Genomic DNA, 18,264 nt, shown 5'->3' on the forward strand with positions numbered 1-18,264 from the left:
ACCCAAACCCACATAGAAAAGTCTAATGTTCTTTTTCCTTCTTTACATTTATTTGCACTCCCCAAGATCAAAACCATTCAATGGGCCGAAATTGATAAAGCCACATCTTGTTAGTGTCTAGGGTGCCATTATAAATCAGAACTTAGGTCTGGGCTTTGACACAGGCCATTTTTCTCTACCCAAGCCAGGAAACACTTGATCTCTGTGACTTTCCCCCCACAAACCTTTATTTGGATTACAGTGATTTGCTATTTATGAATTCACCAGGCCAGTAACTAAAGAAGCTGGATACTGTCTGACAGGGTTTTATTTTTAAATACTGGTTGTGGAAATCATGTACATCACTGTCCTCTACATGCTGCTGCTAAAAGGCCATCTCTGCATACCCGCTGACTTTCCCATTGGTTGTTTTTTTACATCTACAAATCTTTGTTTAGACTGGTTCCTTCTTGTCTGTATGTCTAAATGTGTAAAAGCCACAACCAGTGTGACCTACATTCTCCCTATATTACACAAGTATTTTTCCCCAGAGTGAGAACAGCTCTCAGTTTCCTGTACCAATCTACAGGAGGAGTTGAAACCCCCCTCCCCAGCCAAGTACCAGCCGTTTAATCTGGAGTGGTCTCAGTGGGTGGTCACAGCCTTATCCCATTCACATGTAAAGACTTTGCACACCCACATGAGCCATTCTTATATTAGATGATGCTAATGATGCAGTCAAACTGAAATAAAGTGATTGTTTAGGATCAATACTACCTGAAGTACCCTCCACCCCACCCCGATACTAATCATAATCAAAACACTCTTCTTGAAGAAACCACAGGACATCTGTTTGTACAAGGCCTTACATTGTTAGACAAAGGCAAGTTTAATTAGAACTAATTACACACAAAAATAAAATACTCTTACAAAATGATAGTGTTAACATACATCAAATTGCATCAGTCAGCTATGAGAGATATAGTCCTGCTAGTGGATCATGCTATAAAAAAAAAAAAAAAAGAAAGAAAAAAAAGCGGCATCTCTCAACTTATTGAATAAAAGTGTAGTTCAATGGAGAGGCAGCTGTGGGGCGTTGCTGAGCGACGTAGTGTAGAAAGACAATTGGGCAAATGAGCCTGTGCACTGGACTTAAAGGTGAATGAGTATCTGGCACAGAGGTCGCCGAAGAAGAGGCAACCTCCATCTGTTCGTGTGCAATTCCTCTACTCGGTTCAAGAAAAAAAACGTCTTCTTCTGCTTAAGTTAAAAGATAAATTACAGTTGGTTTGATCCACATATACGAACGATATTTTTAATTACTGTACAAAAAGCACCATCTGAGGACACTTTTCACTTTGCGAGCACTCGGTCTAAATGTATTTCTTTTCAAGCGTATGCAAACGTTAAGAACAGTCCACGGTCGTAGAGATTGCTAGACAGGCAGCATCTTTTAAAAACATTCAAGAGTTTCATTTTCAAAAATTGTAGAAAACACCCCCCCCCCCCGTCTGGATTAAAACGTAGCGAAAGCAGGCTAAAAAACAAAAAACACAGGACTTGTCTCATTTTAGTTCACGTTCAAACAAACGATGGAGACATGCAACAGTGAGTGTGCGCTTATGCTTTCTGTGGGCACACTGAAAATATGACTTTTTAAACACCTTAAAGAGGACCTATTATGGGATTCTACTAGAGTAGCTTTGCATGATTTCACAGCTCAGAATGATCCTGGGCCCAGTGCACCCGCCTCAGTCCAATCCACCATCTGAAACAAGCCAGCTTTACTTTAATAGGTGGGCGGGGCTGTGTGTCTGAGCATCCTCTCCTCAGTGACTCACACAGAGGCAGGAGTGTTAGAAAAAGAAGCATAAAACATAACATTTAGCAGTGAGAAGTCTGAGGTTTGGGCTTACAAGGATTACTCTGTGACCTCTACATTTGAAACTTTACCCACTGTAACAGCAGATATATGACACAAAAGAAGGAAAAACACAATAGGTCCCCTTTAACATTCAGGAAATCGAGACAAATAGAATTCATTTCAAATCAAACCAACATCCCAAACTACTTTTGACATCTCCTGAGAACGTGGCTAAGTAGAGCTCTTGGTGTCCACAAACAGGTAATGAGTGCGAGTAGTGTATTGTGCACTTTAAGCAGTAGTATGTCAGTGAGCGAGGATGCCGATACAAGACAAGTGTTAATGCTATTTAGCACCACGTGGCTACAAGGTAGTAGAGGTTTTTCTTTTTTCTTCTTCTTTTTAAAAAAAACAAAAAAACAATAGCAATATGGAGCCAGCGCAAAGAAGACACCAACAGCTTTAGAAATGAATGGCAGGCATTGTGACATTAATATAGCCCAGCTACAAATGACTGTTTAAATAAAAATTCAAAAAAGGGGGTGGGGGCTCACATCACCACGTCTGTCGCTCCAGGATGAAAATCAGTAGAATTTAAAGGGTCAGCTCAATATTTGCAAAGATCCATTCATTCAGAACAGCTATGGCACTGAGAGGACATCGCATGTGTGTCAAAGACCTTGTTTGTTTTGCCCTTTCTGACAAACGTCTCCTCGTACAGTGCGAGGGGTCACGGCGAGAGATAAACCACAGCATTCTTTAGTGAGATTGAGTCAAGCTTAATTTTTGTTTTTCACAATTTGTCTTCTATAATTTAAACAGCAACACTTAACAAAGATTTTATTTTTCTGAAACAATGGAAAGGGGTTTCTGAAATATAACAGCAATAAATTATATATATTATATAGATTTTTTTTTTTTTTTAGTGTTTCTTTCTCAATTTTCCCTGTTATATAAAAATAACACATTTCAAGCCATTCATCCATTTACTCTTTTTTTCTGAACACTGAACAGTTGTCAAAACTGGTGAAAACAGGCTTTCTGGGTATGCAGACACAGGAGCGCTGGTCCCCCACTGCTGTCTTTGGAGAAGGTTGTAAACCGTCGATTGTAATTCAGTCTCGAGTCCTGCCCTTCTCATCCACGCACATCCCCAGTTTTCCCATCCTTGGCGTTAGAGATAACCCCAGCGTGATCACCGCGAGGCACCACACAGCCCGAGTCACGCACTCTCGGCGTCCAAATTTAGTGTTTCCAAGTAGTTGTGCTGTAACCACTTGTGACCCTGTGCTCTAGCAAACAACAGTCTTGTTTAAAGTGGCCATTGTTTCAGAGCGGACTGACCTTGTTTTCTGCTTGGCAAGATCGACAATTGCTACATGGAATATGTTTCTTTTTTTTTAAATGCTAAAATGAACTTAGAAAAAGGGAAGAGCCAGCAAATTTTGCCAGTTCAACAAGTTAGTAAATAGTTTGAGTTATTAGCAGCTGAAGAGATCCTTTTCAAAGATAAAAATAAGATATTAAGGAGGGCTAGGGGGCAGGGGGGGTGTCTTTAAAAAAATACCCAGAGTCAGGTGACATTTTGAGGTCTTCTTTGCCCACCCTCCCCCTTAGCTTGTCCTCTGGGAAGTTCGAGCACCCCTTTGTGAAGCATCCATCAATGAACCCCAGTTGGAATGGACGGGTGCTCATCGTGGCCGAACCACATTGCTTCTGGTCGTCGGTGAGCTCCGCCAGCGTCGGAGACTCACTCTACAGCGAAGCCGCACGTCTCCTCGATGGCAGTGAGCAACTTGTCGTACAGCTTGTCGTAGCTCTCATAGGGAGGAATGTCAATCCGGTTGAAGCTGGAAGACAGAGGGTGAGATGGAGTTTAGGATCGTGGGTCAACGCCGGAGCAACGAGTCTTAAAGCGAGAGGACTAAAACTATTATAATGTCAACAGTTTGCTCACCAGGTGTGGGCTTTGGGCAGGTTGTTTGTGCTGGCATCAATCTGGTGAATGGTGAAGAGTCGGGGGCCAGCAGCACCTGTATACAACAGCAATAAAAAGGATATTTACATACCTGCATTGTACTGTGTAGAACTGAGGACCATATAAACAGAACAAACATGGAAATGTAGTCTATAATAAAAAACAAAACAAAACAGTTTTTACAATTTGTAACCAGCTTGAATTCAATATTTGGTACGACCTCATTTACTCTTCAACACAGTCTGAACTCTCTTAGGCAGCTTCTTGTCATTTCTTTAAGTAGTCTTCAGGAATAGTTCTCCAGGCTTCCTGAAGGACATTCAAAGCTCTTCTTTGGATGTTTCCTTTGTTCTGTTCTCTGCTTCAGTAACATTGAGGCCAATGCACGACTAATTGTGCTCCATTGTGTGATTGTGTATCCAGGTTTGCTTTTACCGCACTGGCTGTGTGTTTGGGATCATTGTTGTGCTGAAAAATTAAGCTGTGGCCAATCAGATGCTTTCTAGATAAGTTTGTATTTTGGACCAAAATCTGATGGTACTTTTCTGTGTTCATAATTAGTTTTAATAAGATCTCCAACACCATTAGCTGAAATGCAGCCTCAAACAATGACAGAACCTCCATAATGGTTTACAGATGGGTGTAGAGACCCACTGCTGTACCTCTCTCCTGATCTCCTCCATATATACTGACAATGATTTGAACCAAATGTGGATTCATCTCTCCATCAGACCTGTTTACTCTCATTTAGTTCTTGTGTAATTCAGCATATCTCAGCCTTTTCTCCTTCTTTTCCTTCCTTAAGAATGTAAGAATGAGAGTTGTCTTTTGGCGTCTGCAGATATTTTACTCAAGACAGGACTATCACGTTATGTAAGGTGTAAGGTGATGTGTCTGTGCACAGATCTGTCTGCCAGGACGGACCAGGGTGCATATCAAGTCGCAGAAATCCAGACAGAGACAGGCAAACACTCCAACACGCACCTGTGTTTCATGTTTTCATCCTGAATGGTATTACCTTGGAGAGCCTTAAAACCTTGGAGGGGGACCCTGGAGGAACCGGTGACAAACTGCAGCAGCCGGGCTCGGCGTTCCTCATCGAAAGACTCCACAGCTTTCCAGAACCATTTAACGATGTTGCTGTCTGGAGTGCAGTGCTTGAGTCGTGTGTTGGACTTCCAGTCGTTGATGTCGATTTTACCCAAGCCGCACACAATCAACTACAGAGAGAGAGAGAGAGAAAGTCCTCAATTAGAGTGAACAGACTCACAAGCTAAGCTGAGCAACATAACATCATCACACAAATAAGGAGATGTTAAGCTACCTCTAGCTCCTTCTCATCAAAAGCCTTGAGAAGGTGTTGGGGGATGACCTCGTTGAAGCCCTTCTGCAGAGCCAAAAACTGGGCTTCTATGCCTCGCAGGAAACGCCAGTTTACGTAAAGCCGCACGTACTCCTTCTTTGTGTCCTGGGTGACGGAGATGCTTTTCCCATTGGGCTTGAGCTCGTGCTGGATGATCTCTCCATAAGCATTATGCTCTACACAGAAGGTGTGGTCCAGCACACCTGTGATGTCATTATCCCTGGAGGAAGATAAACCTTTAAATTACTTTTGAAGAGTCAAAACAGGCTTAAAAAAAAAAAAGGCATCATTAGTAATGTAACATTTTAAATAAGTGGTAATCAGTAAACCCAGCAGGTAGAATGCTAAGCCGGAGTAATGACCTGACATCATGTCACATTACATAATTTCTTTAGAGATTATTAAAGTATTCTGACTCTGATGAGTCTGAAAATATGTGATTAACAGACCACTGATGTAAAAACTGGTTTTAAACCATAGGGGGCGCTGCCATCAAAGTTAGAAGAAGTAAACACAGTTATACCCCCCCACCCCTTTGCATAACATGTATTGACATAATGGGAATAAAATTGTGAGTGATGTGTTGTAATGATCCAGAAATCACAACAAAAAATGAAAAGAAAAGGAACGCTGCTCTGACTTGTACGTACAGGATCCAGACAAGACTGTTGTGCAGGTCAGGATCAACAGACTCCATGTCATCCAGGGTGATGGGTTTACCCAGCAGCTGTTTGTAGAAGGGTAAAGTAAAGCCGCCATCGATGTAGTGGCCATGGAACACTGCCATTCCCATGATACGGCCCACGAAGTGAAAGTATGACAAGTGCTCCTGAAGGCAGACAAAACAAACTTCAGCTTCCAAATGAATAGATGGCGGCGAGTTATCTGCAGACGTGAATGTTCACAGTGTATTTTGGACTCTTCCCCCAGACTGTGCTCAACATAAACACACACCTCTCTGACAGGAGGAATGTACAGTAATATGAAGCTGCTTCTACATGGCAGAAGCAGTAAATAACGAAGGTGAACCTACATCTCAACCACACTACGCAGAGGCTGCTTCTCCACTCACGCAAACATGAAAGTGCTAATTAATGTTAAATGACACCAGCTTAAACATAGCGCAATGACGCCGTGTAAGGTAAGACAAAACGCCAAGAAGTCCCTGATGGCAGCTGCACAGCAAGCTGTTATGAAAGAGGACGGCTTGGTGTGACAGTGGCAACATCTAAAGGAACCAAGCAAGAGAAAAAAAAAATAGGAGACGAAAAGAAAGAAGGAGAGGAATGAAGGAAGAAGAAAGGAAAGAATGAAAAAGACAAAAAAGAGAGGAAGAAGAAGAAAGAAGAAGAAGGCAGAAGGGGAAGGAAGGAAGAAGAAGGAAGAAGAAGAAAAAAGAGGAAATAAGAAAGATGTTTATGTGTGTTTATTTACTTATTTATTTAAGAAAAAGAAAATCCCATCTTTTTTGTGGACACTTGGTTCTAAAAGCATATTTCCAACATGGCTGCAGGTTATATGTGCAACTCACAGGATTGACCGCAGAGTCGGGGTTAATCTGCAGAGTGTAGATGTCATCACGGGAGTACTGGAACAGGCCGTAGTACGGGTTCAGCATCTCATGTGACAGCAGATAGAGCCACTCCCTGCACGGGGGTACAACAAGCATGGAAGAACAGAATAGAAAGCAGTTACACTCTCTGCACTGTAATCCCGGACCTAAACAGGAAAAGCACCTAACAACAAAACAGACGGGTATCAGGAGGCAGATGCCGTATTCACAGTTGGTCAAACTCTTTACCTCGCCACTCCTCCATAGTCGAGCCCTTCTTCACCTCTAAACTTCACCATCAGCCTTTTCCACAAATCCTTTGGCCTCATCTTCATCACCTGCCGATAGGATTCCTGCAACGCAGACACAAACATGTCAGGAACAGTGTCGACTTAGCTAGATGCTGATGTTAGAGTCACTGAGAAGACTCGCGTAATGCTGCGGCCGCTGTCAAAAATCGCGCGTGGCCAGTTCCCCCGTTACCTTCTGGTCATGAAGCACACGTACAAGAACACAGCCCTGACCGCTGATCCTACACCTGCAGCTTTTGTGGCCATTGAAATGAAAGGCAATGGCTCAGAAGCCATGTTGAGGTCTTTTATGCTAATATGGCAGTGCATTTTTTTGGTTTTTTAGCAGTTGCTTCCAAGGATTTAGGACGACCTAAATCAGCGTTCCTCCCACGTGCGACCGGCTCACAGTGTCGTGTGGGGGGGATTCATTTAAAGTGGATTAGGGGCAGTTATAATAAACACAGCCGTAAGACTATAATAACACCGCCTCTTCCACAGCCAGGTTCCGCTGTGCCCTCCAGACGGAGCAGACAGCTGAAGGGTGCTGGGGAAGAACTGGGAATGTCTTATCTGCGCCGAAAAAGCACACAGAGACAGCTCTGACACTCCACCGCCTAACACTCGCCTGTTCACTCATAATTTAATGCTTCAGCTGGTCTGGAGAAACTATGCAGTTATGTCTCGCTCAACCTCAAGATGTCCTCTGCCCCACCTCCCCCCCCACCTCCACCCTCTCTCTCGCTCACATCGAGATCAGCCAACAAAAATGTCTTCGTTCAGATTAACAGACGTGGCTGTTCCAGCACATTCCAGTGCATATTTTATGAGGGTCATGCAGTCTGTTGCAGGTGTTGTTGTTCTGGTGAAGGCCCTGCACGTCATAAGACACGGGAGGAAAAAAAACGAAGAAGGAGAAAAAACCCCAAAAAACCCTCCCCCGCTGAGAAAATGTACTTCATCTCGAACAAGAGAGTCTGCTTTAGATTTTGAACAGACTGCCTTCACACATCATAGATAACTGTGTGCGTGCGTGCAGGTGTGTGTGTGAGAGAGAAATCGCTCTTACAGCCAAACTGCTATGGGCAACGACCTTTATGGGAGTACACACGGAGAACAGGGGAGAAAAATACCTATAAATAACGTGTGCAATTACAAGCTGCTCAGCGGGTACACAAGTAATTGTGGTAGTTGCTCAACTTACAAGGCATGTAATTTTGTAGCATTGTGGAGAAATTGAGGGCATTGATTGTTTTGTGTTTTTGGAGGGTTTTTTTGCCAAATGTCAATATGTTGGCTGGAGTTTTAGGTTAAAGGATCAGGTGGTTGTGCAACGGAGCGCATTTATTATTTCCACAATCTCATTTCAAATGTTTCGCACATGCTCTGGCTCTCAAGTGAATACTCTCCTGGTTTAAATCACGTACCAGTTTCTGAACATGCAAGCTTTAGTTGTAACGAGGACTTTTCCTTTCCCTACTCACCTCAAAGATCTCCTCGCGGGACACCTCAATGCGACAGTGGCCGGCCTGAGGCTGCTGCTGAGACAGTTCCTGGCGAAGGATCTTGAGCTTCTGAACAAGATCTCGCTTGTACTTGGGCACCGTGAGGCACTCGGCCTCCTCGGGGAGCTGACCGGGGGACACCAGAGCCTGCTGGGCCTGATCCTTCAACTGGCTCTGACGACTGCAGGGGAAAGATCACACGGAAAGGCAGAGGAAGATGAGAACGGGCCAAAAGAAGGAGACAAAAAGACACACATCGCTTGAGAGAAAAATAAGCAAGCACTAGTGCAAGAATAACAAGAGAAAAGCCAAAAGGCTCAAAAACGCGTACTTTCTTAGTCCTTTGCTGAGTGCAGGGAATGAGGAGTAAACACACTGAGGTCATCTGGGAAGAACATCAAGTCAAACAGCTCCTCACTTACACACAGACATACAGTAGGTGGAGGTGGGATTACTGGAGGTAAGACATCACAACGTGCGCACGCATACATTCCCCCACACCTGGCAGAAACCTCGCACACAGAGATGACTGAATTGAAAACTGTCTTTTAAAAAAAAAAAAATACATACTCTGTTGTTTTTGACTCATCACATAAACTTGAGCTAATGTAAGGTCCTCAAGGCCATCCCTCAGAGATGTGCAGGCACATTCTGACAAGTCCAAAAGTTTGTCACCAACAGTCGGCGAGAGAAAAGCCTACACACGCTGTCATACCGCATACTGGCCTACAAAGTAGAAAAGCAGCAACTAGATATTTGGTCAAAAGTAAGTCAAGGCAGGATTTACCGTCTGTTTTGGCATATGGAAAATGTTGTGTGGAAGGGAAAAAGAAAAGCACGGCTCTATACAGCTAAACAGAAGAGTCGCAGTCGGCCTTCACTAAAGCTACTCCTCAGTCAGGTCTAAAGTCTTACATATCACAACACGAGATGGTCTTAAAATTAGGCTACGTCCACGCTAATACGTTTTCGTTTGAAAATGCATCTTTTTCTCTCCGTTTTGGCCTCCCGTCCACACTGAGACGCCGTTTTCGTTCAAGGAAAATGCAGCGTTTTGAAAACGCTTACATTTAATGCCGTTTTCGCTTCACAGTGTGGACAGCGAACCCGGAGCCTTTTCGAAAAGGATGACACATTTTAGTCGTGTGACCAATTAAACTAAGATAGCGGAGGGCATTATACAGCAGTTGTTTTGTTTGCTCTCAATTTTGACAGTCCTATCAAAGATTAATATCAGTGTGTACATGCTCCAGATAGCTTTTCTTCAAATTCTTTAATTCTCACTCGTTTTTGCAACTTTGTACTTTTGTGTTACTTGCAGCAACAACTCCACCTCATTGTTAGCGCATTTAAAAAACTCGGTGCTTTTCCTCGACATTTTGCAGCGACGCTTCAAAGAGCCGGAAAGTAAATAAACAGCAGACAGTAATGAGGCAGGTCGAATCTTCTTGCGTTTCACACATGCACAGTACCGGAACGTAAGCGTTTTCAGCCGTTTCAATGTAGACGCACAACTCTGTGAAAACAATAGTTATCCGGGCTAGTGTGGACGTGGAGCGTTCTGAGGCTAGTGTGGACGTAGCCTCAGCCAAATACAACCTGGGATGAATAATAAAAGGTCACATATTGTTATGCTGTGTCATTATTAATACACAAACATTCAGCTGAAATGCAGAAGGAATGTGTAAAAAATTAAGTGCATCCTAATAACGGCACAATGCTGCTGTGCTTGGGATCAGAGTCCTTTTGCACGACCCAATTTCAGCCAAACTTTAGCTGTCAGACAGACGGCCTCATATTTGACTCTAGAATACTTTGGTATACAGAGGAGTTCATGGTCGACTCAGTGACTGTGAGGTGCCCAGGTCCCGTAATAAGCCCAAATCATCACGCCTCCACACCACTGCGTTTGATTTTCACCAAATATTACATATTTGTAATATTACATCCATCCATCTGTCGAATGTAGAATGATGGGTTTTAAAACCAATCTTTCCCAGATTGATGGGCAGCAACATTTGCTTAATTACGATGAGTGCTGGTCTCTTTCCTCCATGGCATTGTGTTAACACACACCTGAAAGGCCCGAACTGACAAAACCTCAGTTTATATGAAGACCCTCACCCTTGCTAATCATCAGTTAACAAACTACACTTGATTAGCAGCACCTGGCTGCCATTACTCTCTTAATTCCTATGAAACCAGTGAAAAGGTTGGATTTTGACACACTGCATCTGCATTGGGCGTTGTACATCTGAAGCCATATTTACCTAATTTTAAGACCAAAGTATTTGAAAATGTTCACAATTAAAGAGTTTCTATGGTTCATTTTTGACAAGTGTTCAGTGTTTTTCTTTATAACTCGCTCTTTAAACTATAAAAGCTTCAAGTTGTGCATTATTAGGAACACGGCCACTTTGATTGACGGGTTGGAGGTGAGTAGGCTGTTCGTTTTCAGTTAAGGCACTGAACTGAATCGTGCGGTTGATGTTTTTTTGAAGCATTTGTAAAGCACTTGTCTGTCAAGAATGATGGCCTGTGGTATGGTTAACTGTAACTACAACCCACCTGTGAGTCTGTGTGACAGTTTGGGTATTTTATTTGATGTTACTTAGTACTATGTCTATATGTTTCAGCTCGCTAGGTAATAGCTTCACCATCTCATCCAACAGAGGTCATTCACAAACCACTGGGTGGTCATGTTAATCTTCTTTAGATCTAAATGTCTGCATCAGACTGCTCTACATAAGTATAAAGTAAGCAGAGAATAAAACACTAATGTTTTAATTTAAACACTGCTCCCTTTTAAAGTTCTTACCGCCCGATCAATAGCGAGACTGTGATCTTTGTCTGAGGCTAATGATGACCAAGCTCCCGACTCCAGTGTAGAATACAACTTTTGAGTTTGGTTTGGGAAGAACGCCTCAGAGGGGGGTACACAGCACACACACAGAGTCAAAAGAGCCTCTATGAGGCCTTCACTAAAGGATTATTTACACAGTGGCCTTTTGCACTTCAGTGGCCCGGGGGGGCAGGCATGAGCAGGGTCATAAACACCAGACTGTGGAGCTGAGCACAGAGGGTGGCTGACACACACACACACGCACACACCACAGTCTGCGGGCACAGTATGGCTATGTAGGAAGTAACACTCAAAAGGGACGCCAAGGTTAAAACAATCATGTCCACGCCAACTTTTATCAGGTTTTCAGTGAGGCAAAGAAACACAGGGAGGAGACCTAAAAATGTGTCCAGAGTTCGTTTAGCTCAGCACTACTACCTTAAACTATCCACCCAACAGCTTGCATTCCCCTGCACCACAATGACAACTTCTTGAAAAAGTGACTGAGTTTGGTTTTGGTGACTGCCAGGCAGAATCCAGTTTGGCTTTTCAATCACTTCCTGCTATCCCAGAAAGCCACAGGGCCCCATAGGACACTGAAGACCTCCTTGTGAAGCCCTTTATTTCCTGCAGACTAGACTTAGAGGGAGGGAAGGCAGGAAGGGCACTCTCCTGACAGCCCAAAATACTGTAGACACTCAGATGTTGGGAGGGAAGGAGCGGGAGAGGAGGCACAAGCATCTCTCGCTGCACTTTCCCCCATAAATCAAAACGTCCCTGCTCCGTCTCTCTGTCTCTTTCGCTCACAGTCGTCGGCCCTACGGCTCTGTTCTCCTTCCAAAAGCTCACCGAGGAGCACGACTCTGGTGCATGTTACCTGAAGACGCTCACTGCAAAGACAAGTTGTTGCAATAAAAGCAATGTTTTCGCTGCGCAACAAATCACAAACGTCTGAGAGGCTAATATCATTTCTCATGCAACTGTACAGACGGGCAATTCTGCAGCCAGGTCTTAAAACCAGACGAGGATTCGGTTACCTATTGGACAGTGACCTTGACCATTCAAGCGGCTGGATTCTGCAGAGGATTGCAACATCACAGAGGAAGTTTAACCAAAACCACACTCTGGATGCTCAGGCAGTGTCTTTAGCAAATAAAAAGAGGGCAATAAACTATAACACTGACAGATGTATATATAAATATATATATATACATATATCTCAAACATTTTTCTGGGGTGATGGAGCATTTTTTAAAAATCTGATAGAAGGCAGATGTCTTGAAGGAAATGTATGAAGAATGATGTGTTTTCCAGACTTTTGTCACGAGTTAGAAAGTCATTCCAAAGCTGTGACAGAACGTAAAAAAGCCTATAGATGATCTATTATATGGTAGTTGTAAAGAGAAAGGATTAACATAGATTTATGGAGGTTTTGCATATCTCAGACCAAGGTCCAAGTGTTCTTGAGTAACCAAGACTTAACACACGCACACAAAAAAAGAGGAACCACACAGCACAAGAACTCCAATAACTGCAGACATTTTTCTATCTTACTTTAAAAACACACACCCACTTATTAGCTAATCTTCATATCATAATTTATACACAATCAAAATTCCATTTTTTCTCCTTTATACATCTGGTCATAATTATGCTTATGACAAATTATTATAAACAAATGTGGCATGCAAAGCAACCAATTTTATTTTTTTTACTTTGTTAGGAGGGCCACAGGGCCCAGCTAATCCAAAAGCCCAAACACGTCCTTTGATCCATCAGAAAAGAGAAGGAGGGAAAAAAAAGAAGAAAGAAACCTGATCTCCGTGTCGATGCATTCCATCTCTGCACAGAGCAGGAATGAGGTCAGCCGGAGAAAGCCCACCAAAGCACCCGTACACTTCTGCAGCTTTTGCAGAGCAAAGGCCTCTGGGTAATTCTACGGCGGCTGCTGATGCTTCTACGCAGTGTGTGTTTGAACAGCTGCGCAGGGGAAGAAATTCTGAGCATGTGCATCCCCGCACGCCGACATGCACCGAGCGCGGGCCATTACAGTTCCTTCATTTACTTTGGGCATAGAATTTATGCTTCGCCTCCTGGACGTTGAGACGCTGCTCGGCCGCAGACACGCCAGCCTCGGTTTCCACTCTGCTATTTGATGTCTGGCCAAAGACAGCTTTGTGACGGATAGTGTGCTAAAACGCCTTTACGATCAAAACCCTCTGCATGGACTGAGGAATTTGGAAATTTGAAAAGAAAGAGCGTGCGGGGGAAGTGCCCTGTGTATGTATTTCTGTGGGTGAGTGCTCACAGACGTCTGCTCAGCAGAAGCAGTGCGCTGGGTGTTGAACGTCTGCAGGTGGTGAACACGCAGGATCCCGGGGCAAAAACATTGGCTCAGAGGGAGGCAAACTATACAAATGAAGTCTGGCAGTGTCTGCTTGTGTGTGTGTGTCTGCTTGTGTGTGTGTGTGTGTGTGTGTGTGTGTGTGTGTGTGTGTTGCTGGCACAAAGCCCGACCCTTACCTGACATTCTGACTCTCGATGCCTCCTCGAGAACCATTTGGACTTGGACTGCAGAGACGAAATGGAAAGAAAAATAAATCTTTGCTTTTGCATCGGTCTATTTCACATTTTTCCCTGATTGAAGCGTCCCATGCTTACTTTAGGACTAGATGCAGGTTAGCGGAGAGGCGCGGGTCTGTGAACTGTGTGGTTCGGTTGTTGTGATCGACGAAGTACACTCTCCCGGTTGCCGTGTTCCGTATTTCCCATCCCGGAGGTAGAGGACCCAGTTCCTCACAGTTTACATTACTCAGATCTCTGAGGTGTACGAAAACAGCAAACAAAGAGTTAGAAAGCGCAAATTTAATGTAGGGTAGATATGAAACACGTGAAAGCACTAAGCACTGAAAAGAATTAAAGCAGACAGCGGGATTCTGAATGTCTGAGAAATCACTTTTATTCTGTTTTTCTTCTTCCTCCCATCTAAAACTATTTACAGCTGCCCTTCAGCCTTTCAGCTGGACTCCAGGGAGACCAAGACGTTCAGAAATTGCAGCTACGCTGGCGCTAACCTTTCAGTTTTTAAGATTTGGAACCAAAGTGACCAGAGCCTCACAAGCTGTGGCTCCTGACAGGCTCCTATCTAGACCAATAAAAACATCCTCTATCACTCATAATCTCATTGGATGCAAGACAGAAGTGATCAGTCGTGATTTATTGAGCGAGCGCACTGAAGTCTGTTTCTACACATTTTAGAGATTGTGCATTCTTTCAGAATACGGTAATCAATAAGATGCACATGCCTCAGCGGGTGTTACTCAACAGCCTCTGGTATGACTGAGTGAGACCTGTGTGCTGTTGGCCATGTGGTTCGGGCCTTTCGGTACTCATGCCAGAGGACCGAATTGCTCTCAGAGCCCCGTGACATGGGTCTTCTCACAGCATGTTAGGCTCATAATCAGCTCCAGGTTTACGGCGCACTGCAAGGCGACCGGGAATAACACGAGCTATGGATTCTGTCAGGGGGACCGTGAAGTATAAGAAAGAAGGATAAGTGATTTTGGTGTCTTCCCCATTCCCCCCAATTAAAATAGCCAATTGTCTACCACAGACAGTCTGTGTGCAGTGACCTGAAACTTTTGATTCTAGCAGCATATCATGAAAAGTTGAGCCAAGCAACAGGTTTGACTACATTTATTCTAGAAGCATTTTTGGCTTTAAACTAGTGTTATGTGTATGCATTTGGACGTCCTGTGAAGAATATACCTGGGTACCCTGGGATCGTGCCACGTGCTGACACCTGTCTGAGTGTGGAGGAAGTAAACTTGTCCTTGCTGTGTTGTCCTTTGCTCTGTAGTAAGACAAAAACATACAATTAATCGTTCATTGTATGTTAGCTTGAACACTTAGATTAGGCAATTAAATGTGCATCAAATCATCCAGACGAATTTGAAAAAACAGAGTTGAGTTTGTATGCCACTGGGCGACCCCTGTCTGCATTCGAGCGTGATAGACAGATGGAGTTTAAAAAACTGCTCGAGTCAGTGGAGATCCCAAAAGGCAGCCTGAAAGTGGCGGCAGGGAGGGGGTGAGGTGAGAGACAGGGAGATGAACGCTGGAGAGACTGGAGGGGGGGGATGTCTGACTCTTTAGTTGGTGAGCTCATTCATCATGGCATGACATATATTTCCATGGAGCTGCTTGCCAAGAGAGAGCTCTTCGCTGGCATCCCTTTGGCTGTGCTAGCCTACTTTAATACGCACGTACACACGACCTTACAAACCCACCACTTAGCCGATGAGCGCGCTGCACGCTCGAGGCGCGGGCAGACATCTCTTGGCTCATGCGGGAACCAAAAAGCTGCTGACAGGTTTTACGTGAAACCCCGAAGAATTAACAAAGTAAGGGCAGAGTGAGGACGTACTTATATTGCTGGATCTGTCTAGCTCCAAGTGCGGTTTCAGTTTATGGGCCGGTTCAAGCCTAATCTCAAAGAAACAACATTGTAAAGTCAATTCATAGATCCAATTTAAAAATCAATCAATAAATAATAAACTTTCCTCCCCCTGGAAAGTCATCTAAATAGGCCAGATTGGATCTTTTTGGCAGGTCTGTTCTGTCCTGCAGGCTGTACAATGAACCCCCCTCGCTCTAGCTGCTCCTTTAATTAAGCCACAGGATCCTTAGAGCTTTATTCAGACATGCTAAGCAAGTACAGGAGGCTTTCTCACGGTCTTGTTACACTGGCTGTATGTGCAAATGAAAGGTCACTCTCTGAATCAGCAGCTTTTGGTGTTATCAGAAAAAATTGAATGAATTGATGCCTAAACATCATAATCTTTACTTGTTTTCGGTCCAGCCGAGGTTGCTTCTTCTGGCACTCATGTTAACTCGATTAAGAGAAAGAGGTACAGAGATGGGGAGCAAAGGAGGTAGAGGACCAAGCATAGCAATGCTTGGAGCCTCCTAATCTGAGGGACTGAGGGCAAAGCTGTGATACGCTTCTATGGCTCTGGCTCCCAAATCCTGCAGATGATGTTACTGTGAGGATAAACAAAATTCCCTTGAGCTGTGCAGGGAAACACAGCCTGTGTGTGTTTGCTTTTATATGAATGCGTTTGATTGTCTGCTTCCAAAAAAACAAAAAAATCAGGGGAACAGAGGGGGGAAGACTGTGTCTGCAGCCAGCTTTTAACAGTTAGATCAATTCAATTAGATGGTCTAAAACGGAGCCAGTATTTCAGGCTCCTTGTGTCGAACTGCAGAGTCATGTGAGCAGCGGCCGACTGAATGAGGACGCAGATTAGCTGGGCTCAGCGTTGAGCAGGGAGGAGGGCCAAGCAATTAACACAACAGCAGTAGAATGATGGCACTATTTGTTGTGGAGGCGGCTTTCGCTGGAGATTTATCTGCATTAAGATTAGAAAATCTGGGTCAAGTGCAGAACTATTAGCACAGTGCACTGAATTATATCACTTTTTTTTAAAAGATTGGAAGACTATCTTTTCAGAGAACTCAAGTTCAACTTCACCATTTCAAAAGAACTGAACTGATTAGTCAGATTAGTTAATAACCTGTTTGTCTGTCAGGAGGAGTAGGAGTTTATGACTCTTGCCACCAGTAAGAATGATTTTATTATAAGTGATAAAAGATATAAAAAATTCAGAAAAGAAAACAGAGAAACAACAATCAGAAGATGCCCTATGAGCAATGGCTTGGCGACAGTGGGAAGGAAACACTCCCTTTTTACAGGAAGAAACCTCCAGAAGGACCAGGCTTAGGGAGGGGCAGCTATCTGCTTAGACCGGTTGGGGGTGAGGGGAAGAAGAAAGGACTAGAGACAAACTGTGGAAGAGAGCCAGAGATGAATCACAACTAATGATTACGTTCAGAGTGGCGAATAAACAGTGAAGAAGAAATGCCCCGTGCATTATGGGAAGCCATGACTCGTATAGGAATTCTTTCAGTGCATTTGCAGCAAATGAGGACAGTTTGTCAATCTTCTGCAATCACTTACTCAGAACGGTGCACAACCTGCAAAAAGCATGTAAATGTGACATTTTTAGTCTTTTCACCAGGCTGTGCGCATGTTCACAAATACTAACCGTATCCCTCGGGAAGGTCAGGGTGCGTGTGCAGATGGGTTCTGCTCATGTAGTTGCGGTGCCTCTGCGAACGGACCCGTCTCTCCTGCGCCCGCTGGTCGCCGTTGCTCGGCGGTAACGCTGTGGTGGGCGTGGCGCCGTTCGTGCTAATAGGCGTGTTCTCGTCCACAATGCAGCTTAGAGGACGGCCGGGGCTGGAGTACTCCGATGCCGGCCTGAGAGGGCAAAAAGGCAGGTAGGAGGAGTTCAATAATTAACAGAAGAGTGTGGCTGACGTCAGAATCGAGTAATAAATACAAAAGAGGTTGCTTGAGACATTTAAAAAAAAAAAAGAAAAAAAAAAAGAACCTAAGAAGAAAAGGCAGAGGAAAAAAAGAGATGCCTTCATTTCTGCTCTTCTCAGCTCCTCCATATCATTTAACGCCACTGTCTGAAGCAATTTGTCTGACACCTTTTTTTGTTTTTTTTTCCCCCCTTCAAGGAGCCCACTCAATTTTTCTCCAGAGCTCCCCAGTTTGGGAGCACTGAGGTCAGTGATGTGGATTTCCATCAGCCTGCTGCTGTTTGATTTAAGAGGTCTGGCTTTGAGATTCTGCAGAGGCTGCAGAGTGTACTCACCTGGTAGGCCTCTCCCACTGTGTGGTGCGTGTGATGTGGTTCAAGTACTGGATGCGCCCAGACGCGGTCCTCCTCTCCTCCCAGCTGGCAGCAGAAACGTACACAGACACAGCACACGGTTAAGCAGACACAGAAGTAGGGCTGCTCAATTAATCGAATTTTAATC

General features: G+C 44.1%; 1 protein-coding gene across 2 annotated transcripts in view; it reads right to left on the reverse strand.

Annotated features, from left to right (window-relative positions):
- Nucleotides 1-1,004: 1,004 nt before the first annotated feature.
- smurf2 (SMAD specific E3 ubiquitin protein ligase 2) overlaps nucleotides 1,005-18,264 on the reverse strand; it is a 57,821-nt gene continuing 40,561 nt past the window's right edge. For both annotated transcript variants that reach the window (XM_005926658.3, XM_042220249.1), the window contains 13 exons: nucleotides 18,099-18,182; nucleotides 17,481-17,695; nucleotides 15,142-15,226; nucleotides 14,035-14,193; nucleotides 13,897-13,944; nucleotides 8,511-8,712; nucleotides 6,986-7,089; nucleotides 6,716-6,830; nucleotides 5,835-6,013; nucleotides 5,146-5,404; nucleotides 4,840-5,041; nucleotides 3,801-3,876; nucleotides 1,005-3,693 (listed from right to left, as the gene is read on the reverse strand). In XM_005926658.3, coding sequence (XP_005926720.1) covers nucleotides 3,594-3,693; nucleotides 3,801-3,876; nucleotides 4,840-5,041; nucleotides 5,146-5,404; nucleotides 5,835-6,013; nucleotides 6,716-6,830; nucleotides 6,986-7,089; nucleotides 8,511-8,712; nucleotides 13,897-13,944; nucleotides 14,035-14,193; nucleotides 15,142-15,226; nucleotides 17,481-17,695; nucleotides 18,099-18,182 — 1,828 coding nt within the window. In that variant the 3' untranslated portion in view covers nucleotides 1,005-3,593. The remainder of the gene's footprint in view (nucleotides 3,694-3,800; nucleotides 3,877-4,839; nucleotides 5,042-5,145; nucleotides 5,405-5,834; nucleotides 6,014-6,715; nucleotides 6,831-6,985; nucleotides 7,090-8,510; nucleotides 8,713-13,896; nucleotides 13,945-14,034; nucleotides 14,194-15,141; nucleotides 15,227-17,480; nucleotides 17,696-18,098; nucleotides 18,183-18,264) is intronic.

This window comes from Haplochromis burtoni, unplaced genomic scaffold, assembly GCF_018398535.1.
Source record: "Haplochromis burtoni strain Fernald_Lab_line unplaced genomic scaffold, NCSU_Asbu1 Contig_45, whole genome shotgun sequence".
NCBI lineage: Eukaryota > Metazoa > Chordata > Actinopteri > Cichliformes > Cichlidae > Haplochromis > Haplochromis burtoni.